General features: G+C 40.2%; 1 protein-coding gene across 2 annotated transcripts in view; it reads right to left on the reverse strand.

Annotated features, from left to right (window-relative positions):
- Window positions 1-6591: 6591 nt before the first annotated feature.
- Window positions 6592-23020, reverse strand: part of CDH17 (cadherin 17) — a 41358-nt gene continuing 24929 nt past the window's right edge. For both annotated transcript variants that reach the window (XM_063299488.1, XM_063299489.1), the window contains 11 exons: window positions 22974-23020; window positions 22510-22660; window positions 20394-20609; window positions 18895-18971; window positions 16666-16857; window positions 16077-16321; window positions 14101-14231; window positions 12948-13172; window positions 11616-11732; window positions 11401-11514; window positions 6592-7537 (listed from right to left, as the gene is read on the reverse strand). The exon at window positions 22974-23020 is cut by the window's right edge and continues 88 nt beyond it. In XM_063299488.1, coding sequence (XP_063155558.1) covers window positions 7431-7537; window positions 11401-11514; window positions 11616-11732; window positions 12948-13172; window positions 14101-14231; window positions 16077-16321; window positions 16666-16857; window positions 18895-18971; window positions 20394-20609; window positions 22510-22660; window positions 22974-23020 — 1622 coding nt within the window. In that variant the 3' untranslated portion in view covers window positions 6592-7430. The remainder of the gene's footprint in view (window positions 7538-11400; window positions 11515-11615; window positions 11733-12947; window positions 13173-14100; window positions 14232-16076; window positions 16322-16665; window positions 16858-18894; window positions 18972-20393; window positions 20610-22509; window positions 22661-22973) is intronic.

The raw sequence follows: 23020 nt of genomic DNA on the forward strand, positions 1-23020 counted from the left end.
AACTCGGAGCAAGGCTAGACTCAGCTGGAAGCCCTGGACTAGGCTGGATTCTCTGGGCTGGAGACTTGGAGCAAGACTGGGAACTCGGAGCAATGCTAGACTCTGATAGGTTTCACTACATGATAGGTGTGAAGCTCCTGAGCAATGTTGAGCACTCAAAGCACAGTTAGACTGGACTGAAGATATACTACAAGACTGGGGATCGAAGGTGCACTGAAGCTGCATGGAAGAACAGGAGCTAATTAGCGACCTAGGAGCGTTGCAAGTCTGCACCAAGAACATGGGGCAAAACTGTGGAACAGGGGCATGGCAAGGCTGGACTAAGTTCGCCGGACTCAGCTGGAAACTTGAAGCAGGACAAGAAATGCATCTGGAATGCACACAGCACCACCATGGAGATCCAAGGCTGGATGCAAGGCTGAGATTGCTGGGCTCTGTGTCTAGAGGATCCCCGGTGGCAGCAGAAGCGGGATTCAAGTCCTCTTCAGTGGAGAGCAAAGGGACTGATTCCTCTTCGGCAACAGACACTGTTTCCGAAGCTGGTAGGGACTCTTCCACTGAAGTGGCAGGCTTGTAGGATCAGTTGTCTCCGACAGCTTGCTCTTTGTGCGTCTGCCTTTTATATCGATTCTTTGCGCACCTGGACCCTTCTGCAGCCAATTGGGCTACCTTCTCTTTCATGTGCTTTTCTGCCCTTTGTTGGCATGTGCTGATTGGAGGATTCGAATCCTCCCCCGAATCCCAGCCAATCAGTGCCTTGGACTCTTCCCACTCTGCTGACTCATCCTGGAGTTTCATTTTCCTGGTTTCAGCCCAGTAAGTTTCTATTTCCTCCTCTGACTCAGAAGTAGTTTCATTTTCTGAGTCAGAGGCAAGCTTGATTCTCACACATAGTGGAGGAATATGGTATAAACTTATCTGCATCATGCACAGGAATGGTAGCCATACAAGTCTGTAGATATAGAAGCTCAGTTTCCCCCCACCTCAAAAAGTACAAATATAGATTAATATTTATCAGAAAGTACACTATGGCAGAAGTAGGCAGTATCATGCTTGTGGAAACCTCCATTGGTTTTGCTGTTTCCATATCATGTTAAGTAAGCCATAACTAAAGAAACCATGTTATGAACAGCCATATTTCTCTCCTCTTCTTCACAAGAAGGTAATTAAGAAGATTTGAGGATCTCAGAATCTAATTAATTTAAATATAATTTATATAAATGTAAGACTTTAAGAATTTGCATTCTTAAATATAATTAAGAAAAATATAATAGGAAAATACATGCTTCCGCTTTTTTTGCGGAAGAGGTAGCATTGCAAATATTCACCACTTTAAAAAAAATTGCAAAACAAAGCATTTGCAAAGTAGGACAAGTATGGGACTAGCATTATTGTGTTCATTACCAGTATTATGCAATGACAGTAGTAGCAGACAGAAGAATCACATTCAAAACATATGTCCCTGCGAAAGAATAACCTGGAGCATAAGGACGTCTCAGCTGCAGCAAGGGGGAGCAAGGATGGACAGACTAATACACTGGTCTGAATATTTTGGTGTGCCCCTCCATCCTTCTTATTTTATTTGGGGCCTGCACAATTTGTGATCCAAAATGCTATGACTACTGTAGCATGAAGGGTTGTCACCTGTGTGTTGCCTATGGGCTTCTCAAACTAAAAGGCATCAGGTTGATCTAACAAAAGTTCTTCTCAAACAAACAGGGCTTATCAAATAAATATTGTAGATATGTTCTCATTGCAAAAAATACCATTGTAACATTGACATAGGCAGAACTAGAATCTGTTTTACTGCATGTTATACCTACACTGGAATCCTACTTGAAATGTGATGGAACACAAATCTCTTAAGCTATCAGTGCTATAATTAGACCAACCTAGATATTTAATTATTCATAATATAGGTCCAATGGCCAAAAATATATAACTGGTTGATGTATTGCAAGGGTAGAACACTCTAGTGTTTAAGCAACCATTATTTAATTCCAGAAATCTGGAAAAGCCACAGCAAAACTTGTATACAGTGTGATATGTAAACCAAATGCCATTACAAAACATCCTGTGGAATTGATGGTCAAATACAAGCTGAGATACAGAAATGCTGGTGCTTGTTTTTGGATGCTAACAAATATAATATCAAATATACAGTAAATCGTCAGGGATGTACATACAGTGCCATGTCTGCCACATCTAGGAGAGTTCATCTAAGATTTTCTTAATTCATGTTGCCTTTGTTCAAGGGTTACTGAATTCTGAGAATCTACCGCTTACATTAAAATAATTTGTTCTAGAAACTTAGGAAGCTTTAAAATTAGGGAAACAAAAAAGATTGGAAGGGGAGCATGCATCCCCATTTTTATTCACCATCCCCATTTTTATTCACCATGTGAGTAAGCTGTTGAATTTATCTCTTCAGTGAATTTCCTACAAATATTCAAAGTTTTAGTACAGATGAATTAATAAGGAAAGTGAACATGATTCTCTCTCTCTCTCTCTCTCATTGTTATCATTTGTCTTTGAGGTGAGATCTAGAAAGTTCTGCTGTGACGTATGTAACTATCCAGGAATATGCCAGAAAATAAAACCTATGTCATACATGAAAACTGTCCACACATAGACCTTGCTGAGATCATATGAATGAAACTGGTGATGACAATACATATTACAGGTGGATCAATTAGTTTCCATGTCCAATAAAAACACAGAAAAAAAAATGTGGTAACTCATACTAGGCTTGCCTCCCACAGATAAATGGCAGAAAAAGTTTTAGATAATGGCTTGAAATTCATTCCTGAGGAATACCAAGCCTTTCTACACTAGGTTGTCGTAAAGGAGTTTAGGTCTTCCATCCACAAGCTAAATATGTAGAGGACATCCACCACGGATTGGTATGGGAGCAGATTTGAAAGGTACAGCAAAATGGTCTTGATCATAGCACAGGAAACAGGACTGAACTAATGTCCATTTTTCTCTTGTCATAAATCTGCATTTTAAAAAGTCCTGCTTGTGGTAGATGAATCTATATGCACATGAAAAAGGCTGTATCAGTGGGATTACATTTTTAAAAAACGTGTTAGGGTAGTCACACTTTTTAAAAGGCTGCTGTAGATAAATTTACATTTAGAAAGCCCACATCAGAGAAAATTATGTATTGAAGTACAGAGACATCACATCTATATATCTACTGTGTGGTTTCCCAGTATTGTCCAGGAAGTAATTCTGTTGTTTAGATTACTCTAGGCTTAGATTAATACTATGGGAAAGTCATTAAAGTCCTTGTGGAACTGACCAGAATATCCTATGCATGAATTCAAATAACAAAATGATATCAGAGTTATCTCAGACTGAAAAGTTGCTTTTGGAAGCACCAGAAGAAGCATTGTCACCAGAAGATATTGGCTATTTTGGGGCCATGTGAATGTCCATAACTATGCCAGATAAATTTGTAGTTTCCTATATAAATCAATGGTATCCCATATTAACTGTGTGGGGGTGGGGTGCTATATGTTCTGCGAATAATGTGTTTGTAAAACAAATCAATCCAGAGTTCTCACTCAAGGCACAGATGACCAGGACCAAATGATTGTTTTATGTGAAGACCTAGCTCTCCTGAGAAGTCTCTAATGCTGGAAAGATGGAAGGAAACTGAAGAAGAGGAAGAACAGCAGCAAGGTGGATGGACTGAATTACAGGAGCAATGGGTGCACCATTGGAAGACCCAAAGAGAAGTTTGAGGATAGATCATCTTGTTGAAGGTCTATCTATGTAGTCACTAAGAGTCAACACTGGCTTGATGGCCTCGGAGAGTAAAAGAGATGACTTTGATAGAAATATGCAAGAACCATTACCTAGCCAAAGATGAAGCAGCTCAGACAAACACCTCCCTTATCACATGGGAGGGGGGAGGGGAGATAAAGCACTATCAGACTTGCAAGGTTCTGTTATTATAGCCTATCTCAATAAAGTCTAGTCTTCCTATGAAGTTGATCTTTTGGTCTGGTCTACTTAGTAAGGCTGACAATGGCACATAGTAAAGGTAAAGGTTTCCCTTGACATTAAGTCCAGTCGTGTCTGACTCTAGGGGGCGGTGCTCATCTCCGTTTCAAAGCCGAAGAGCTGGCGTTTGTCCGTAGACACTTCCGTGGTCATGTGGCCGGCATGACTACACGGAACGCCATTACCTGCCTGCCAAAGTGGTACCTATTAATCTACTCAAATTTTGCATGTTTTCGAACTGCTAGGTTGGCAGGAGCTGGGACTAGCAACGGGAGCTCACCCCATCACGCGGATTTGAACCGCCGACCTTCTGATCGACAAGCTCAGCAGCTCAGCGGTTTAACCCGCAGCGCCACCGCGTCTCTTTACATACAGTAATCAAAAATTATGTATCTGAAATTGATTGTACCAATTCCAGAGTTAATTGGGCAGCAGCCTGATTACTGTATTTTGAATAGTAGATAGAAAATATTTGGACAAGATCTTGAGGTATATCTAAGCACCTTTCTTATAGCCATTTGTAGGAAGTTCCTTCCTCAACTATATAGTTCTTTTGATATTCCTTAATGAGATCTAAGGACAGGATCGTGTAAACTACAGTCATGGAAAATTATGTCCTAGTCCCTTCTACTTCAGTTGTGAGAAGCTGAAGTGCCCAGAAACAGTCCAAAATAGTTCAGAGTATCTTTTTGATATATATTTATATGCTACTAAACCTCTCATGTCTGTTTGTTTGTAACCTTTAACTGGGCGAAACAGTGCATTGTAGGGGAACAATTTTTGAACTAAGGTACCTCAAATCGGCTAATTTACAGAATGCGTCCAAAATCTGGGACCCATGACTCCTGTGGAATTGAAATTTGGCAAATTTTATAAAATATTTCATGACATAAAAATTTCATAAAACATTTTATGACATAATACAAAATGTCATAAAACATTTCCTGTGGTCAGCTCCTGATGTTTGTGCTGTGCAGTTCAGTATGAATGACATGGGCTATTTTCAAGGCAGATACATCTCTGAATATCTCCCTGAATTTTTAACAACTTTTCCAGTACATTAGAAGCTCTGCCATAGTTGAAGGCATTGAGGAATCTGCTAAGGAAATATCTCTGAAACAATCACCCAATGGGTCACAGGTTGTCTAGTATATAATTTCATTGAAGATTTTAAGAAAGAAGTTAAAAACTAATACAAACTAATATAAAAAATACAAAGAAGTAGCTTCCAATCTTCTTTGCAGCATATAAATACAATTATATACAGTTATAAATTATGCAGTTATAAGTTTACCTCTTACTCTATGGTTACAACATAACTCACTTCTTTCTATAATCTATTCCCTCTAATCATCAAAACCATAAATCATAAGTTCATTTCTTTTCTGTTTCACACAAAAAGCCTATAAGGGCTTTCCAGTCAGCAATAAACATAAATGTTGTCTTTTCTCTGATCAAAGAAGTCAATTTGGCCATCTCAGCAAGTTCCATCATCTTCACCAACCATTCCTCCATTGTGGGTAATGCCGAATCTTTCCATCTTTGTGCATATAATAATCTCGCTGCAGTTATCATGTATAAAAACAAAGTTCCATGACTCTTTTCTAACTCAGAAAAGTTCAGAGTATCAACAAAAAATTATATAATTCTAAGAAAACATTTCACTTGCAGTTATCATAAGGTTCAATTCAGTATAAACTTATGGGAATTCAAGATAGGCTTGTTAATTCCCTTTCATATCTGAATTTCTGTAAAATTGATAAGGTCATCTCGAGAGCAAACATAGCCAAGCAAAAGTGATGTTTGTCTTTGTCAACTAGACAACCTGTGACTCACTGGATCATCCTTTTCAGAGATATTCCTTACCTAAACAGAGACACAGAATGACCACAGGCGGGCAAAAAAGCAGTGGGAGTGGGAGTGACTTTCAACTTCCTGCTGGCTTCCCCATTGACTTTGCTTGTGGGAAGCTGGCTGGGAATGTCAGAAATCACTCCTCTTCCTCCTCGGCTGACCCATGGAACTGCCTGCCACTTTGCTGGGGATGAGGGGAAAGAAAGGGAGCTGCAGGCCATGAGGAAAACTGCACCCCACTTCCCATTCCAGCTCGTCCCCACGGGCCACCTCCCTCTGGGAAGGAAGTGGGCTCACCCATCGACTACCAGCACCCCCCAGCAGTCCTACCTCACCCGCAGGCATCTAAGTCACTCCCCACCACCATTAAGAGATTCAAAATTTCATCCTTGGTTCCAAAGCAGCCAATCACTGCTCACCTGTCAGGCCTTGCTGCCAGCCGATTGTGTGCAGGAACCAGAGGAGGGTGGGGAAGAGGGCAGGGTTATGCCCCACCCATCTTCCCTTGCACCATGAAACCTATGGGTTTCTGGGAAGCATAGTCGGAAGGCACAGTGGCACTGAAGTGGCCACAACTTTGCCAAATTTCAATCCCACAGGAGTAATGGGTCCCAGATTTCGGACACATGCATTAAGTTAGCCCATTTGAAGTGCGTAGATTGAAAAATTGTTGCCCTACGATGCACTGTTTCGCCCAGTCTGTTACAAACAGACAAACACTGAAAGTTTTAGTAGTATATAGATATTTACTAAAGGAATTAAGAAACAGTGACTAATTTCAGTGGCAGGTCTTCACAGATTCCTGTTTAACCTCTAAGGAATATTTGTGCTTCTTTTTCAGTATATGAAGGCTGGTTTTACCTTTAAACAGGATGAGATGGCACATGCTGGCATGGCACCAAATTGGGAACTATATGCAATACAATTTTATATATGTTTATTTGGAAGTAAACCACACTGTGTTCAATAAGGCTTCCTCTTAGGGAAAAAAAGCAAAGGGCTGTCACTTCAGTTGCACTTCTAAACATCTGTACTAGGGAGTAAAGCTAACCAAACTAAGCAGGATTGGGTTGCAAGCTCATAATTTGATGGTCAGAATGTTTGCTCCATTTTGGTTTTTCTACCTAAAGGCCAAACTGCATAGGAGATTAACATGCCAGGCTTTTCTATTAATTTAATTCATGGTGGGGAGCAGTACTGGGACTAGGATGTATACATACAGAGGTTATACTGTTCTCACATTGCACAGTGAGTGGAAACCTCTCCCACCCAGCATGTATTAGTTTTAGGCAGAAGCTGTCCCCACCAATCCTGCTCAGGAGCTTGTCACTGATGTTTCATGTGCTTTACATGCTGGCATACATTTCACATGATGTGCACTTCGACTCCATAGCCCCCAAATGATTGGGAGGTTGTACTTCTCTGCTTAAAAACAGGGGGAAAGAAAGATAACAAATGCATTATTTGTGGCAAAGGCTTCTGACATTCACTGATAGGAGAGAGCAACAGCATAAAATGAAAACATGAATGTCCACTTTCACATAATCCTTTAGGTCAAGAATCCTTTATGTCAAGGTCTGCAGTTCAGAGGGCCTGATGGCAACAGGGGCAGCGCTTTGTTCATTCTTCTTTTTGCGTCTGAGGTTTAAAAACACTAGTCCCAAAATGATACCTAAACAAACAGGAAAACGAATTTAAATTTTATTCAACCCAGTTTTTCTCAAACTTGAGCCCTCTAGATCAGCCTTTCTCAACCTTTTGACCCTGGAGGAACCCTTGAAATAGTTTTCAGGCCTCAGGGAACCCCTGCACATTCAGGCTCAAATATAGGCCGGAAATTACAAAATCGTTATATTCGTTTCATGGGTATGTAGGCCTGCATATATGCATTAACAGTCTTCTTAAACTAAAAATGAAGAATGAAACTTACCTCTTTAATGTGAAGTTGCCTGAATTTGAAGAATTTTTTAAAATAAATCGTGATCTCCCAGGGAACCCCTAGTGACCTCTCACGGAACCCTGGGGCTCCATGGAACCCTGGCTGAGAAACCCTGGGCTATATGTATTATAATCCTATCTCTTCCCCTGCTAGCTCAGTCCATGGGGTGTGCTGGGTGGGGAATCATAGGTCTTGTAATCCAAGGCCTCTCTGAGGTGCTATATCCAGGAAAGTTGCTTTAAGCAAAGCCATATTTTGCAAATATGTCACAGGCTAAATAGATCTCTGCCTCTATAGGGCCTATAGGTACTTACCTGATAAAAACCTCACTGTGTTCAACAGGGCTTATTCTCTATTAAGTGGAGTTTGCCTTAACAATTGTCAAGCTCTATTCAGCTAGGCAAGATCAAGGAAGCAAGAACTACACAGAGTTCAGTAAGACACCTTTAATACCAGTCTGGGGATAAATACAAAATCTTGGAAGCGGTGGGAGGAATTTTCCACTCTCAGTTCATTAAGGCAGAGTCTCTTTGAATGATTCAGAATCCTTCTTCTCAAGTTTCTCATAATCTGGGCTGAGTTGCCTTTTATGAGGAAAGCTGCCCATAGACTTGCCTTCTGTCTCTTGAATATTTCTATTTGGTCTCTCTTCCTTTCTCTGCTTCCCCACAATCTCTCCTAACAATGAAATCTTATGAATACTCACTTGGGATTAATCTAAATGACATCAATGAGTGTTGTGTCTTAGGAAACATATTAGATGTACTATATTTTGGGCTTAAACCAGGGTTTGAGCAGGTTCGTATATTGCCTAAGTACATGGTTTGTTTAACCCAGTGTTTCTCAACCTTGGCAACTTGAAGATGCGTGGACTTCAACTCCCAGAATTCTCCAGCCAGCCATGCTGGCTGCAGAATTCTGGGAGCTGAAGTCCACGCATCTTCAAGTTGCCAAGGTTGAGAAACACTGGGTTAACCCATAGTTGTTTGGATTCATACACTGTGTTAAAGCAAAAAAAAAAAAGGGGGAGCTTATAAAACATAAGGGCTGGGTTCACACAACATGTTAAACCAAAACCAAATAAACCAGGCTAAGCTACAGAACCTCTTACATGGTTATCTTCCAAAACATGAAGTCAGCTATCAATGATAGGGTTAATGGTTCTGAATATATTGGTGTGTTTTTCTGTTACTAGAAAATTAATTAATGCTAGGTAATTTAATTTCATGGTTCCTAATTTAAACGTGAACCTAGTTAGCAGGCAACATTTAGCTGACAGCCAAACTTGAAAAACTAAGCAGAGTCAAACTTGGTTAGTAAGAAAACTACACCATAAAATCTTCTTCACCAAAGATGCAAAGGCCTAGGCCTGGAACTCTCTTCATACAAAAACAATTGTGTTCTACAACTGAGCAATAATCCCTCCCATGGAAACCAGCATCTGTCATTTTATCTAGGATCAGCATGGCTGTCAAGGCCATTTTGGAGCCCAAACTACAAAAGGGTCTCATTCCATTTCAGAGACAGCTAATGCTGGCCTTCAGCTCAAACTATGGGATGCTTGGGTTTTGCTTATTTTTCTTAACTCCATGATTTCAGGAGCTCCTGGCCAAGAAATACAATATAATGGGTCGATGGTGGCTCTTGTTTTCAAATATGGAACTGTGCATTGGATCTCCCTCTCAGGCAAGGGTTAAATTAAGTCTGTTTTATGTAATTCATGAATTATAAATATTGTTCCTCTAAAAATCCAGATCTCAGCTAACTCAGTCTACTTCCACAAATTCTATCTTTCTGAAAACACAGAGGGCTATATACTAAATATTATTATTATTATTTATTTATACATTGAAAGGGCAAATTCTTTAGTAGGTCTGTCAGTCATCCTGGCTCCTTTCGTGTTTTCAAATTCCCCCAAGGATTCTTATTTCATCTCCAGGGAAGCAATGCAGCGCAATGTAGTCTACTATTATCAAACTGCCTTGTTCAGGCTAAACACAATAAATATTATCCAGCTGTAGAAAGTTGGCACTTGGAAAATAAATTAATAGAACCAAGATGAAACTTGTTAGAGGTCTACAGATATAAGCAACATGTTAATTAGGTTTTGGACAAAATGCTGAAAATGGCCATAGTAAGTATCAGAGATAAGTGGAATGTTTACTGAATATATCCAATTTTTGAATATCAAAAACATTTCTACCTCTAAAATTATTCTTGATGAATGCTGAAATTTGGGTCAATCACCATTTCTAACATGACAGATCTATACTGCAAAAGTCAAAGATGCAATCCTTAAAGACTTTTTTGGGGGCTAGGAAATACACCAGTCTAAAACCCCAAATAGCTCAATCAGTGGCTAGATTCACATAGCACATTAAAATCATAATATGGTTTTTAAATACGAATTGTAATTTTTTCTCAATAAACTATAATTAAAGAAACTAAAGCTTAGTATAATGTATCAACCAGGCCAGGGTAGGTAATATTGAATTAGATGACACAATCAGCTAGACTTAGTTTCTTATGATCCTTTTACCTGCCCTTTCATTCCCAATTTCTCACCCATCACCCTCCCAACAAACAAAGGTATCCTGGTAGCTGAAAACAGCAAGTTATTGCAGCAGCAAGAACTGAGACAGACAGGCATATTCCTGATGACAATTGTTCTTGTGTGTATGTGTGTGTATGTGCCTGTCTGCAAGCATATCTATAAGAATTTGTAAATATAAATTAAGGTGGTAAAACGAAGCATACCTAGAGTTATATATTGTCCAAAAAACACTGTATTCTTTTGCAAACATTGTATTGCAGTAATAATCAGTTTTTCTAATAGAAAAGAATATCTGTAGCTCAGGGCTGAAATGTGGAGTTCTTGTGCTCTCTGAGCTTGGTTATTTGCTTGCAGACATTTCATTACCCAACTAGGTAACATCATCAGCACTCATACTGACGATGTTACCTAGATGAGTAATGAAATGTCTGCAAGCAAACAACCAAGCTCAGATAGCACCAAGAATTCCATACAGGTAGTCTTCGACTTATGACTGTTCATTTAAAGAGGTCCAAAGTTACAACAGCCTTGGAATGGGTGCTGCATGGCATGTAAAGCACTTCCAAGTGTCGCAAAATGTCACACACCCCCATGGTCACATGACCGCATTTCAGGCGCTTGGCAACTGGCTCACATTTACGACTGGTTGCAACATCCCGCAGTCACATGATCACTTTTGTGACATTTTTTGCTGTTTTCTGGCAAAAAACGCCCATTGGGGAAGCTAGATTCGCTTAACGACCACAGTGATTTGCTTAACAACCTGTGACTTGCTTAACGGCTGGCGTAAAATGGTCGTAAAATCAGGTCCAGTCACATGGTGACTCAACTTACAACCGCAATGACCTACAATGGAAATTCCAGTCCCAATTGTGGCCGTAAGTCAAGGACTACATGTATTAGTTTTTGCTACTTTACTGTTCCCTTAGTCCTCCAGCAATTATCAGTGCCACTCTATGAAACAAAAAATGGGTGGAAGTCCTAGTGTAGCTTCTAGTAATCAGACCTATTAATAACTGTATGATTTAAAACAAACACTTACCAATAACTAGCAGAACAGCAACCAGAATGCCAATTGCTCCTCCTACTGTTGGAAATGGATTTGGATCTTCAATTTCTATATAGCATCTTTCATTGATACACCTGCACACTTCCACTATAATAAAAAGCACAGATCCATTATAAGAAAAACTCTAGTGTGTGCCATAATAAAAAGAAAATGTTGAAAGCACAATAAGAGGCATTTTCATGGTATACCTTTCAGATTGACCACTCCTTCCATTGGTGGCCTTCCATTGTCACTAATTTTCAGTGGTACATCATAGACCTTTTCTTCAAGATTCAAGTTCTTTGGGGAAATGTAAGCATATTTGCCTGAAAAAACAAATGGGATGATGATGATAGTGATGATTATAATGACAATAATAATTAGTAAATACCTAAATAATTAAAACAATATAAGGTATTTATTCTCTGGGCACAATCCAGACAAATACTCAAATCTTCACTGGCTCACTGATTTCAATATGGGTGATTTCAGTATGCATTTATTTATTTGTTTGTTTGTTTAGTTATTTCTTTGTATATATAAAAATTTCCAGTATGTCCTTCCAGTGCATATGTTTCACCCAGATAAGTTTACAATTTAAAATTAGTACAAATGTCAAGTGTTTAAAAGACAAAAAAGAACAAGAAATACAATACCAATACATTTACAAAAACAATTACAAAAATATTTAATAAACATATCAAAAGTAGATGCAGGAGATAGCAGCTTCTAAAATTGGTGTTGCCTATGGAGAGAATGCTTTTCTAAAAATAAACAAAGGTTGTAACCAGTGGATGGAACACCAACAGAGAGGATGTTAACCTGGCTTCTAAAGATACTTCTAATGCTTAGATGTGGCCAATGAAAAGGTCTTGTCTTTGCTCTGGTCTCAATCAAACATGCATCTGCCACAGTTGGGACAAGAGAAGGGAGTATCTGTCAAATCTTAGGAAGCAAGCAGGTTGCTATAGAAAGAGGTGATTCCTGAGATATTCTCTGGGTTTTAAATGTTATCACCAACAGTTTGAATTGTGCCTCGACACAAGAGTTAACTAATGCAGCCTCTGAAGGACTGTGCAAGATGGTTCTGCCTGTGAATACCCACTAACATTCTTGTAGATGCATGTTGCTCCAACTGCAATATCTGAAGGCTCTTCAAAAGTAGTCCCAAGTAAAGTGAGTAGCAATAATTCAGTCTGGATGTAACAGAAATAGGTGTCACCATGGACAGATCTGACCTCATCAGAAATGGGTCTAGTTTAAGTTGGGCAAAAGTTTTCTTGGCTACAGCAGTAATCTCAGTTTTCAGATACAAAGCACAGATTCCTAACCTGATTCCTCAAGAGGACTATTATTCTCCCAAGACAGTAAGAGATGCACTCACATATCTAATACCCATAACAAATAAGTGTGTTCATTTGTATGGACCAACTAGAAGAAAGTAATAAGTAAATGTATCTTAAGGAAGCTATAGAGATATGTCTTAAAACAAAGAGTCCTCAGTGAAGATTGCCTTTGTCCCCAGCTTACCACAAACTTACCATCTGCTTTAGAAATGACCCAGTTGTCCTCATTCTCTCCACCAGATAAAGAGTATGTGAATTTTGGAATTTGTGCATCTGGATCATCAACTTCAAATTTTGCACTCTCTACTTTTTGGAGAGGGTGGCAGAAGAATACAGCACCCTTTGCTAAATAAGGAGGATTATCGTTGACATCTATGAGATGCAGTATCAGCTGTGCAACAGAGCTTTTAGATGCTTTGCCTGTACATTTGAATAGAGCAAGGTGAAATTTTAAACTTGTTTTGAGAAACTTATGGCTGGATGGTAACACTTGTAGACACTACAAAGAAGGACAGAGCTAAGGGGCAGATTTCAAAATTTAGAAGTTGTTTTGTAGACCCAATATTTGTGGGGTAGCAGTGGTTGCCTTTGGGAACAGCAGTTGCTATGATCTCTGTAGGAAAACACTTCTCTCTATTGCCCTGACAATGGAAATAACGGGTAACCAATTTCTAGTTCATAATAGATCAAAAGAGAAGGAGAACGGGCTTCATCTACAACCCCCGTTACAGCCAACCTGTCTTATTTAACGTGTGAGGTTGCCCCATTTCAGGCTTTTTTTAAATATGTTCACTTGTGTCTGATTCTCAGAGACTGCCTGGATGAGTCCCTGCACTTTTCTTGGCAAGGTTTTTCAGAGGTGGTTTGCCATTGCCTGCTTCCTAGGGTTGAGAGAGAATGACTGGTTCAAGGTCACCCAGCTGGCTTTGTGCCTAAGGCAGGACTAGAACTCACAGTTTCCCAGTTTCTAGCCTGATGCCTTAACTGGTACTCCAAAGTGGCTCTCGTTTCAAGCTTATAAGTACCAAGAGAAGGCCAAGACTGGTGCTAGCACCTGCCATCTCCTGGCAGCCAGTGGCACCCCCGTGCCCTGGTAAAGACTCCCAGCAGCACACATATCTGCTGTGGACCATCTTTCCAGGTAGAGCAAGCTGCCATTTTAAGTGTCCTAAAGAGCATAATGTAGCATTGATCTGAACATGGAAAATTGTAAATAGTATATCTTGCTGCTCCCAGCCACTGCCACCAAACATGGAGAGAGTCAAATGTAGAGCCTGCTTGAAGGCACTTGGCCAAGGCCCTTTCAAACTCCAAGATATCCCTGGGAAATAAAGTTTTGTTTTCTTACTTTGCTCAGTTGCAACAATTTCTACCATATAGGTATGCTGAATTTCGCGATCCAGTGGGGCAGCTGTATTTATCCTGCCACTGACAGGATCAATCTCCAGCCAGTTCTTGTCATTTTTCTTCAGCGAGTACCTTGCAACCAGAAAAATAAGATGTATGAAACAAACTTAGCCAAAAAGCATTGCTTTCATCAGTAGTATGAATCAATATGTGTGTTTTACTTTCATTGCCTTCGGAATCCTTGTCCTAGTTATGCATTGCCCATAAGAACTGGTGAGCCATCTTTGATCAGGCAAATGGTCAATCTCGTTAAGCATTCTGTGTCACACAGTCACCAACCAGATGCTTCTATGAGTGTCACAAATATGAACAGGAGGGCATCTGACAAATACATTGCTGTGTATGCGTGTGTGCGCATGGGTGCATGCACCTTCAAGTCAGTGTTGACTCCTGGCAACTGCCTGGATTAATCCCTGCAGTTTTCTTAGCAAGTTTTTCAAAAGTGGTTGAGAGAATGTGACTGGTTCAAGGGCTGAGAGAGAGTGACTGGTTCAAGGTCACCCAGCTGGCTTTGTGCCTAAGAAGAGACTAGAACTCATGGTCTCCCGGTGCCTTAACCACTACACCAAACTGTCTCTCAATTCAGAGCTAATACCACCATAGTTGGATCCATTTGTTCAACTTGCTTATCACAGAGAATCAATTCCCCAGCTGTTTTGTCTAGCTTTTTGATGGAAGCAAGGTATTCATTGGGGGAGGGGGGCTCAAAAAAGTCAAGGTAGCAGCCTCAACTGTGCAATCATAGTCCTGTTCCAAGAGGCATTGCATGGATGTGGCTGTGATCTTGACTGTTTTTGACACCACTGAGTAGAATGTTGACAGCCTCCTCAAAATCACATCAACTCTTTGTTGCAAAGATAAGCTTCAGTGTACAACAGTTTTCAACAGCACATTAACAAGAGTTAAAAGAATTCTTCTACTATACCAGGGAAACACAGCATGAAGTGCCAGGGCAGATGTCACCCCCAAAAGCTTGGGTAAAACTCCTATTCAGAGTTCCTCCAAACCTAATACAAAACTGTAATTTTTAATGGGTCAGGGATCTAACATGGCATCTAACCATATAGGTAAAGGTAAAGGTTTCCCTTGACGTAAAGTCCAGTCGTGTCCGACTCTAGGGGGCGGTGCTCATCTCCGTTTCAAAGCCTTGGAGCCGGCGTTGTCCATAGGACACTTCCGGGTCATGTGGCCAGCATGACTCACGGAACGCCGTTACCTTCCCGCCGAAGCGGTACCAATTAATCTACTCACATTTGCATGTTTTCGAACTGCTTGGTGTGCAGAAGCTGGGACGAGCAACGGGAGCTCACCCCGCCACGCGGTTTCGAACCGCCGACCTTCCGATCGACAGCTCAGCGGTTTAACCCGCAGCGCCACCATATGAACTATATTTAATTAACATAATTATAGGGTTTTTAAAACTAGGTTTGTATATATTATTACAGCTAATTAAATTTAAAGCCACTTCTTTTTCTGTCCTACCACTCAAAAATCAAGTGTAGCCCTAAGCATGAAAAAATGTATGCCCTATAGATTTATATATACTTACACGTTTATACGTATAACCCTATGCTGGGACTCTAACCTTCCTACCTACATAAACCAAGTCTCCACAGTATACTTAAGTGATCCAGGGGCTACTTTTGCACTTGCTAAGATTGGTTCCTTTTAAACCTCATTGGTGTTTTTCTGGATTACTGTCTAGGGCAAACCCAGGCTGCTTTATTTGTTGGTGGTTCAGTGTTTTACGCTCATCCAGAAACTGCATGCAGCCAAGTTAAACGGGTTGTGCCAATACAATATGACACCTTTAGAAGGTTCTTTTAAAGCAGGAAAGCAGGAGAATCTCCAAGATGGGATTCAGCAATGCAGTTACTATAAGTCTAATTTGTACAAAAAATAGATTTTTGCCTTTACCTTATTGGGTATCCTTCCGGATCAAAAGCTTTTGCAGTTATCACGTTGGTACCAATGGTCACATTTTCATATTGCTCAGCTATGTAGACAAGCTGGTGGAAAACTGGTGCTTCATCCACATTAGTAACATGGATTTGTAAGAAAGCAGATGAACTTGAATTATACTGTATCCCAGCCACAAGAGGTTCAGGATTAGTAGCATTGATTGTAAGGTTATATACTCGGGTTGTTTCAAAATCAAGATCCTACGAAAGTGGAGGAAAAATTCAAACAGACATAATATAGCCCACCAAGAACTTAGCTGGTAGCCCAGAAGAAAACATCCTCTTCTTGATACAGACTTATAGCAGAGTTCCCCAACCTTGTATCCTCTAGTTAAGTTATACAACAACTTTGCATCATCTGCAGCCAAGCCCCCATATCAAGAATACTGAATGACCTCACATTTGTTAAAACAGAACCAACACATGTGGTGGCCCTACTGCCATTCCCTAAATTAATGTAGTATTGTTCTTAGTCATTCAGCTGCCTTGCCTTGAGGAAATGTTAATAAAATCTATGTGATGGAACAATAAAAAAATTCTTTCACCTTATTAATTATAATAACTCCAGTGTTTGTTTTTTGATCCGTCAGTATTGTAAAAGCATTATTTGGGTCACCCTTTGTGATGGTGTAGATAATTTGAGAGCTTCCAGTAAATGGTTCATCAGCATCTGTAGCCTGAATTTCCAATAGGACGGTTCCTTTTTTTTTATCTTCTGGAACACGCAGAGTGCCATACTACAGTGAAAAACAAAACATAAAATATATATTTAAAACAAAAGAACAGAAAAGAAGAAACAACACTTCTAAAAAGAACTAATTCCTAACTATTTTGAACACAGCTTCAGGATGTAATTATTTGAAATCATCAGTTGCTGTTGCACAACATTCTAAGACCACATCCATACAGCCTCTTTGCCCTGGCATGAAGGTGCTCCACGAACCATTTTTAGAAGACATCTCCTCATGTTAGTGCCTGTATCTTATCAGCCAGACTGCTTTAAGTGCTCCATCCTGGAAATGGTGCTTTCCATCTCATTCCTCCTCAAGATCTTCCATCCAGACAACCCATGGCTCATGGAGAAGGAGACTTCAGGTGACATGGTTAGGGTTAGGGTTTACTGCTTGGCCCCAATTGATCCAGCAAATCTGCTGTGGGAACCTCTTCCATTCAGCCCCTAGGTTCAGGATCTCTTCTGTGGTGCTGGTTTAGCTGCTAGGGAGACTGAAATTCTGGCTTCTATAGCTACTTTTTTTTAGGTGGGTTAGTCCATTGGATCATTTGTGCAAAGCCTTGAGATAGACTAGCCCTTTTCTAGCCCAACACATGTAATTGAAAGTGTAATTTAAAGGACTGGCTCTTCTGCTTCCCTACTAAGTGTGCTGGGGAATTCCCTTTCCAGCGGCCACTCCTCCTGGGGAAGCCCTGGCTCCTCCCTTCTTTTCCTCACATAATTACAACTCCCACACTGATGCCCACAGCAAAATCCCTTTCTCACACTCCAGCTGTTCAACACTTATCCACAACTGCATCTCCACTGCACAAATCCAATCAACCACCAGTTGGCAGCCGAGGAATACAAAAAACTCTTTACTGCCACCTAGGGGTCTATAGGTTGAATGCTCAACCAGCCAACCCATAGTTGGTTTTTTTAACTTCTTTTTTTTCAAGTTAGTTGACAGGGAAAAGAAGAAAAGTGCATGGAGTAACCAGAGCATTGGGTGTGCCACTTGGAGGAGGTTTTTCATATGCTGGATGATGTTGAGCAAAGCTGGAACTTCAGCTGAAGGAATCATCAATCATAGCCCTTAAAATGCCATGTGTATTAAAGCTGTATGGACAGCAGAAGCACAACATGGATCCATTCAGGACTGAGGAGCAAGATTTAGGGCAGCATGAATCCTGCCAGTTTGGGATGAGAGATGAGAGCATGGTAAAGTCTCTGTGTAGAACTGCTCTATGAAAAAAATCAACAGCAGCTTACCTTTGAGTTTCTTCTGAGCTCCAGTGCAGACTTCTGCAACCTGGTTTCCTCCAGGCATTTTTGGGATTACAACTTCCAAAATTCCCAGCAAGCATGTCTCGCATGTTGCTCATTGTTGACTGGTGTCATGAGTGCCGTTGAGCTGAAGTCATCAGCGCAATGGCACACATGACAATAGCAAGGAAATAGGAGAAGGGGCTCAAGATAAGTAGCCATCAACTCACAACGACTAACGGCCAACAAACAATAACTAAACGGATCATGGAGCACACCCAAGCCATCAGCGCCAATACAACGGAGATCGCCCAGCTGACAGCAATCACCGGATGAATAGAAAACCCGATGATGGGCGATCTCGGAACGCCAGCGGGGCCTCACAACCCCTCACCCACCGGCAGGGCAACGTATTGGACAAAGGGGGGTGACGTGACCGTGAGTGAGGGGGCGCTGACCGGCGCGGGGTATTTAAACCCCGCACCGGCGCGCTCCTGTCACTCTCAGCTTTTTTCTTCCGACGCTGTAACTGCGCTGTGAATAAACCAGAGCCTGATCCATCGAACCAGTGTCTGAGCATTATTCAGAGGCAGGCAGCGCATGACAACTGGGAGTTCTGGGAATTGTAGTTCTAAAATATCTGATAGGAATCAAGCCGGGGAAGACCTAACTAGCAACAGATATACAACAATGTCTACATGCCAAGCAAATGTCTTGGAAGAGGATACTGTCAAACCAAAAGTTTGAGATTTTTCCAAGCTCTTGTAAAAGCAAAAACAATTAACAAGATACTCACATCTGATTTTTCAAATATTGGGATCTTATCATTGATGTCAATGACATGTATTTGTACATCACATACTGTTGAGAAAGCTACAAGGAAAAGGATATAACAAATCAAATGTGAGCTGATCAGCATAGAACAGATTCTCAAACTTTTTAGATACTTCAATTATAGCTTAAACTTCCTATAGCAGTTAAGAGCTATTTATAGGTGTGGAATCAGGGAGTCTCAGGCTCAAATTCACCCTAGCTCTGAAAATTCACAGGTGAACTTTGGGCCAGTCATCTCCTCTGAGCCCAGCCTATCAAAAATTGTTGTTATGGGATGTATGTGGGGAATCAGAGAAGCAAGTGATATATACACTGCCTTGAGCTCTTGGGAGAAAGATAAGATATACAGCTAACAAATAAGAATACTAGTACTACTACTAATAATAGTAGAAGTAGCATTGACATCATTCATTAAAATATTCAACAGTAGAAGAGAATAAACTCTTTCACATATATAAACAACTCTGTAGCTCTCTAGGGCAGTGATAAGCAACTTTTGGTGGCTGGGATCACATTGGTTATGTTGACTGTTGCTGGCTTTATTTTGGCTCCTATAGCTGTTATTTATTGTTTTGCTATTTTGTTTTTATCTTATTTTTATGCTCTGTTAGCTGCCCAGAGATGGGTGACGATATTGGATGGATGGATGGATGTTTGAGATGGGTTGCCATATAGAATGAATGAATGAATGAATGAATGAATGAATGAATGAATGAATGAATGAATGAATGAATAGCTTTGGGTGTGTGTGGGCAAGACCTCAGTAGCAAATGAGCATACAAAGTGAGCAGGCCATATCACATACATGGAATGAATCAGTGGTTTTTCATTTTTTCCCAATTGCACTTTTTTCAAGGGGAATAAATCAGGATTTTAATGTTGCTCCCCTATTTTAGAGCTTACATTTGAATATTCATAAGTTTCCCACTTCAGCATGGAGGGAAACTGCAGTACCAATTGTCAGCAATCTTGCCATGTAATTCAACAGCATAATCAGATGGTATTTCAGGGCCACAAAAAAGGGAGCTTGAGGGCCTGGGGTTGCAGATGGAGCTTCAACCACAGCGTAATAGCCACCATCCTGCCTTTTTGGACCATTCCTTACCAACACTTCTGGAAAAGGAGCCTTCTTTCCAGAGGAGTCTGTAGTAAGAAGCAGCCACAAATAATTTTATGGCACCTAAAAGATTTATAATTTTGCTTTTACATATATGGCTGTTGTTGAAAGGGAAGTGGAAAGAAGGAGTGAAAAAGTATGGTGGGAAGGAATGAAAGAAGTGTAGGTGAGAGACTGTAGGCTATCTTGTGATCCATGTTGCTCTAATACAGAGTTTCTCAACCTTGGGAACTTTAGGATGTGTGGACTTCAACCCAGAATTCCCCACATCTTAAAGTTCCCAAGGTTGAGAAACTGCTCTAACACAATATTTGGAGAATAAATTTAATGTGTGATGCACTGACCTGGATCTGTCACTTCCACCTTCAAAAAGTAATTTGTGACCACTTGTTTGTTTAATCCCATTTTGAATAAGTGGACTGACCCAGTTCCTGATTCGATGCGGAAGAGATTGTCTTGTGGGATTTTGGGGTTCTGCTCCAAAAGCTGGAACCGCCGACGGGAATTAAGAGACCCTTTCTCATCTCTGTCTGAGGCAGGGACAGTTCCTATTAAATTCCCTGTTGGTAGCAGAGAAAATGGAAGTTAGACCAATAGCACACAAGCATAACAGAAAATAAAATAAATTACTTATAGAAATACTAATGTAACTTTTGGGCTTGGCCAAGAGAACTAGCAGGATTCCTACATGACTCACAAGTTCATGACAGAGCTATTTGTGTGGAATGTCATCTCCTTAAAACTTGACAAAAGGCAGTTAATATCTTTCAGTGGAATCCAGAATGGCCGAGGAAAGATTGATGATGAGCAAAATGACTCCTTTTTCAACTTCATCCTAACAGTGAGGGGACTGCATGTATCAAGGCCCTTTCCATACAGCAGCAGCTTGGAAAGCAGAATGTTTTGGGAACAATCTATCTGTTTAATTGTTAACTTTATGAGCTGTGTCTCAGTTTGTTTTATCCAGGACCAGCAGATAGAGATAGAAGGAGAAATAAGTCACAGTAGATTTAGATTTGCAAGCTCAGCAATGAAGGTCAAAGAGCATAGTGAAAAAATGGGGCTAAGATTAAATATGAAAAAGGGCAAATTAATGACAGTGAAAATTTTGAAGGATGCATAGCTTCTGCCTTTTAGGATTGATTATCAACAGTAAAAGAACCCACAGTCAAGACATCTGCTGTAGTCTAGCATTTGGTAGGACAGCAAGGAAAGCCTTGGAAGATACATTCAGATGCTGTGATGTGTTTATACCAACAAAAATTAGAATCGTGCAGGCAGTGCTTTCTCCTGTGTCACTTTATGGAAGCAAAAGTTGGACCTTGAAAAAGCTGAGTGTAAAGCATATTGAACTTTATGTTGAAAAAGACTCTTGAGAATACCACGGGTAACCAAGAAAACAAATAAATGGATCATTGAACAAATCAGTCCAGAGTGGGCTCAGGGTGCATTTACAATGGGCCAAGAATGAAGAGAGGAGGAGGAGGTCACACATCTCTTTATTCAGGAAGTGGTGAGTGACCCATGCTGGCAATGGGCCAAGCACAAAGTGTGCATCTACCCAATGTTAATGTGTGAACCCTCAGCTTATACACTCCTTATAAAAATCAGAGCAGTTAGTATTTACTCAACCATACTTTGCTGAATAAACTACAACAGACATGTTTCATATAACATGCTACCACGTACTTATATTAATTGGATGCTCATAAGAAGCTAAGCCATAAGCTAGCCAGTCCCATCAAGAAATGGCATAGCTGAAATTTCACTCTGATACGTGAAAAATAAAGTCCTTGGGAAAAGTAAAGCCACTTCTGCAACTTATATGGATGCATCCATTCAATTTTGGAAAGCCTAAAATTTATAAATAGCTGTTACTCTCAGAGGCATAGACACAAAGGTCTGACCACCCCCTTTCATACCTGACCTATCTGGCTGGGGCTGGTTTTTTAGTATGATCAAGGTTGCACTCTGGGGATAGGAGAAGGTAAGCTATTCATTCTGTCTGAGCCATCCAGAGAACCTGAAAGAGATTGCTCAGAGCATGGGAACCAAGCCCCAATTAATTCTGTCACAGGATGGGACTAGGAGCAGTCTCACTTGAAGTGTGCAGATCTGTTTCCCAACCACTCCTATATTCTATAAGTTCTTAGTGCTCTCTGAGCTGGGCTGTTTGCTTGCAGATGCTTCATTACCCAACTAGGTAACATCAACAGCACTCGCACTGATGTTGTTACCTAGTTGGGTACTGAAATATCTGCAAGCAAACAACCCAGCTCAGGAAGCACCAAGAACTCCATAGTTCAACCCTGAGCTGTACATATTCCCTTCTACTGGAACTTCATATGCTAACCAAACCATAATAATTTATATTGTGATTAAATTTTATACTCATTTAGCTTACAAAGAAGCTTTGCATTGCATTTTTTTTACCTATACCTTCAATGCAATATTTCTTACCTACAACTTCATTTTCTTGAACTTCAAATTGAGTCAAAACCTGGTCACACACAGGGGGGTTATCATTGATGTCTTCAACATGAACTGAAATAGTGACTGGATCAGCCAGTCTGTCTCCCTCTTCATCATTTGCAAAGATATAGAATGAATACTAAAATAGGATTACAGTATTATAATCAAAAACTGCAGGAACAATGAATATAGGCTTAAGAGAATAGTAGTGCAAACTACATTACCAGAGTTACTCCCCACCTCATATAAAACCCATTCAAGAGCAACATGATTTATTTGAAATATTGGTATGTAGGCTGACAAACTAAATAAACAAGAATTATTTAAACAAAAAACTAAAATAGAATGCAATGCTGATAATGAAATGCAAATAGGAAACAACCTGAAAGTCACACTAGTTTAGTTTTCCCCATATTTTAGAACCTATCTGCCATCTTTTTCCATGTACTTACATAGTCTTTCTCTTCTCTGTCTAGTGGTTCAGTAACATAAACTATCC

Source organism: Candoia aspera, chromosome 3, assembly GCF_035149785.1.
Source record: "Candoia aspera isolate rCanAsp1 chromosome 3, rCanAsp1.hap2, whole genome shotgun sequence".
Lineage (NCBI taxonomy): Eukaryota > Metazoa > Chordata > Lepidosauria > Squamata > Boidae > Candoia > Candoia aspera.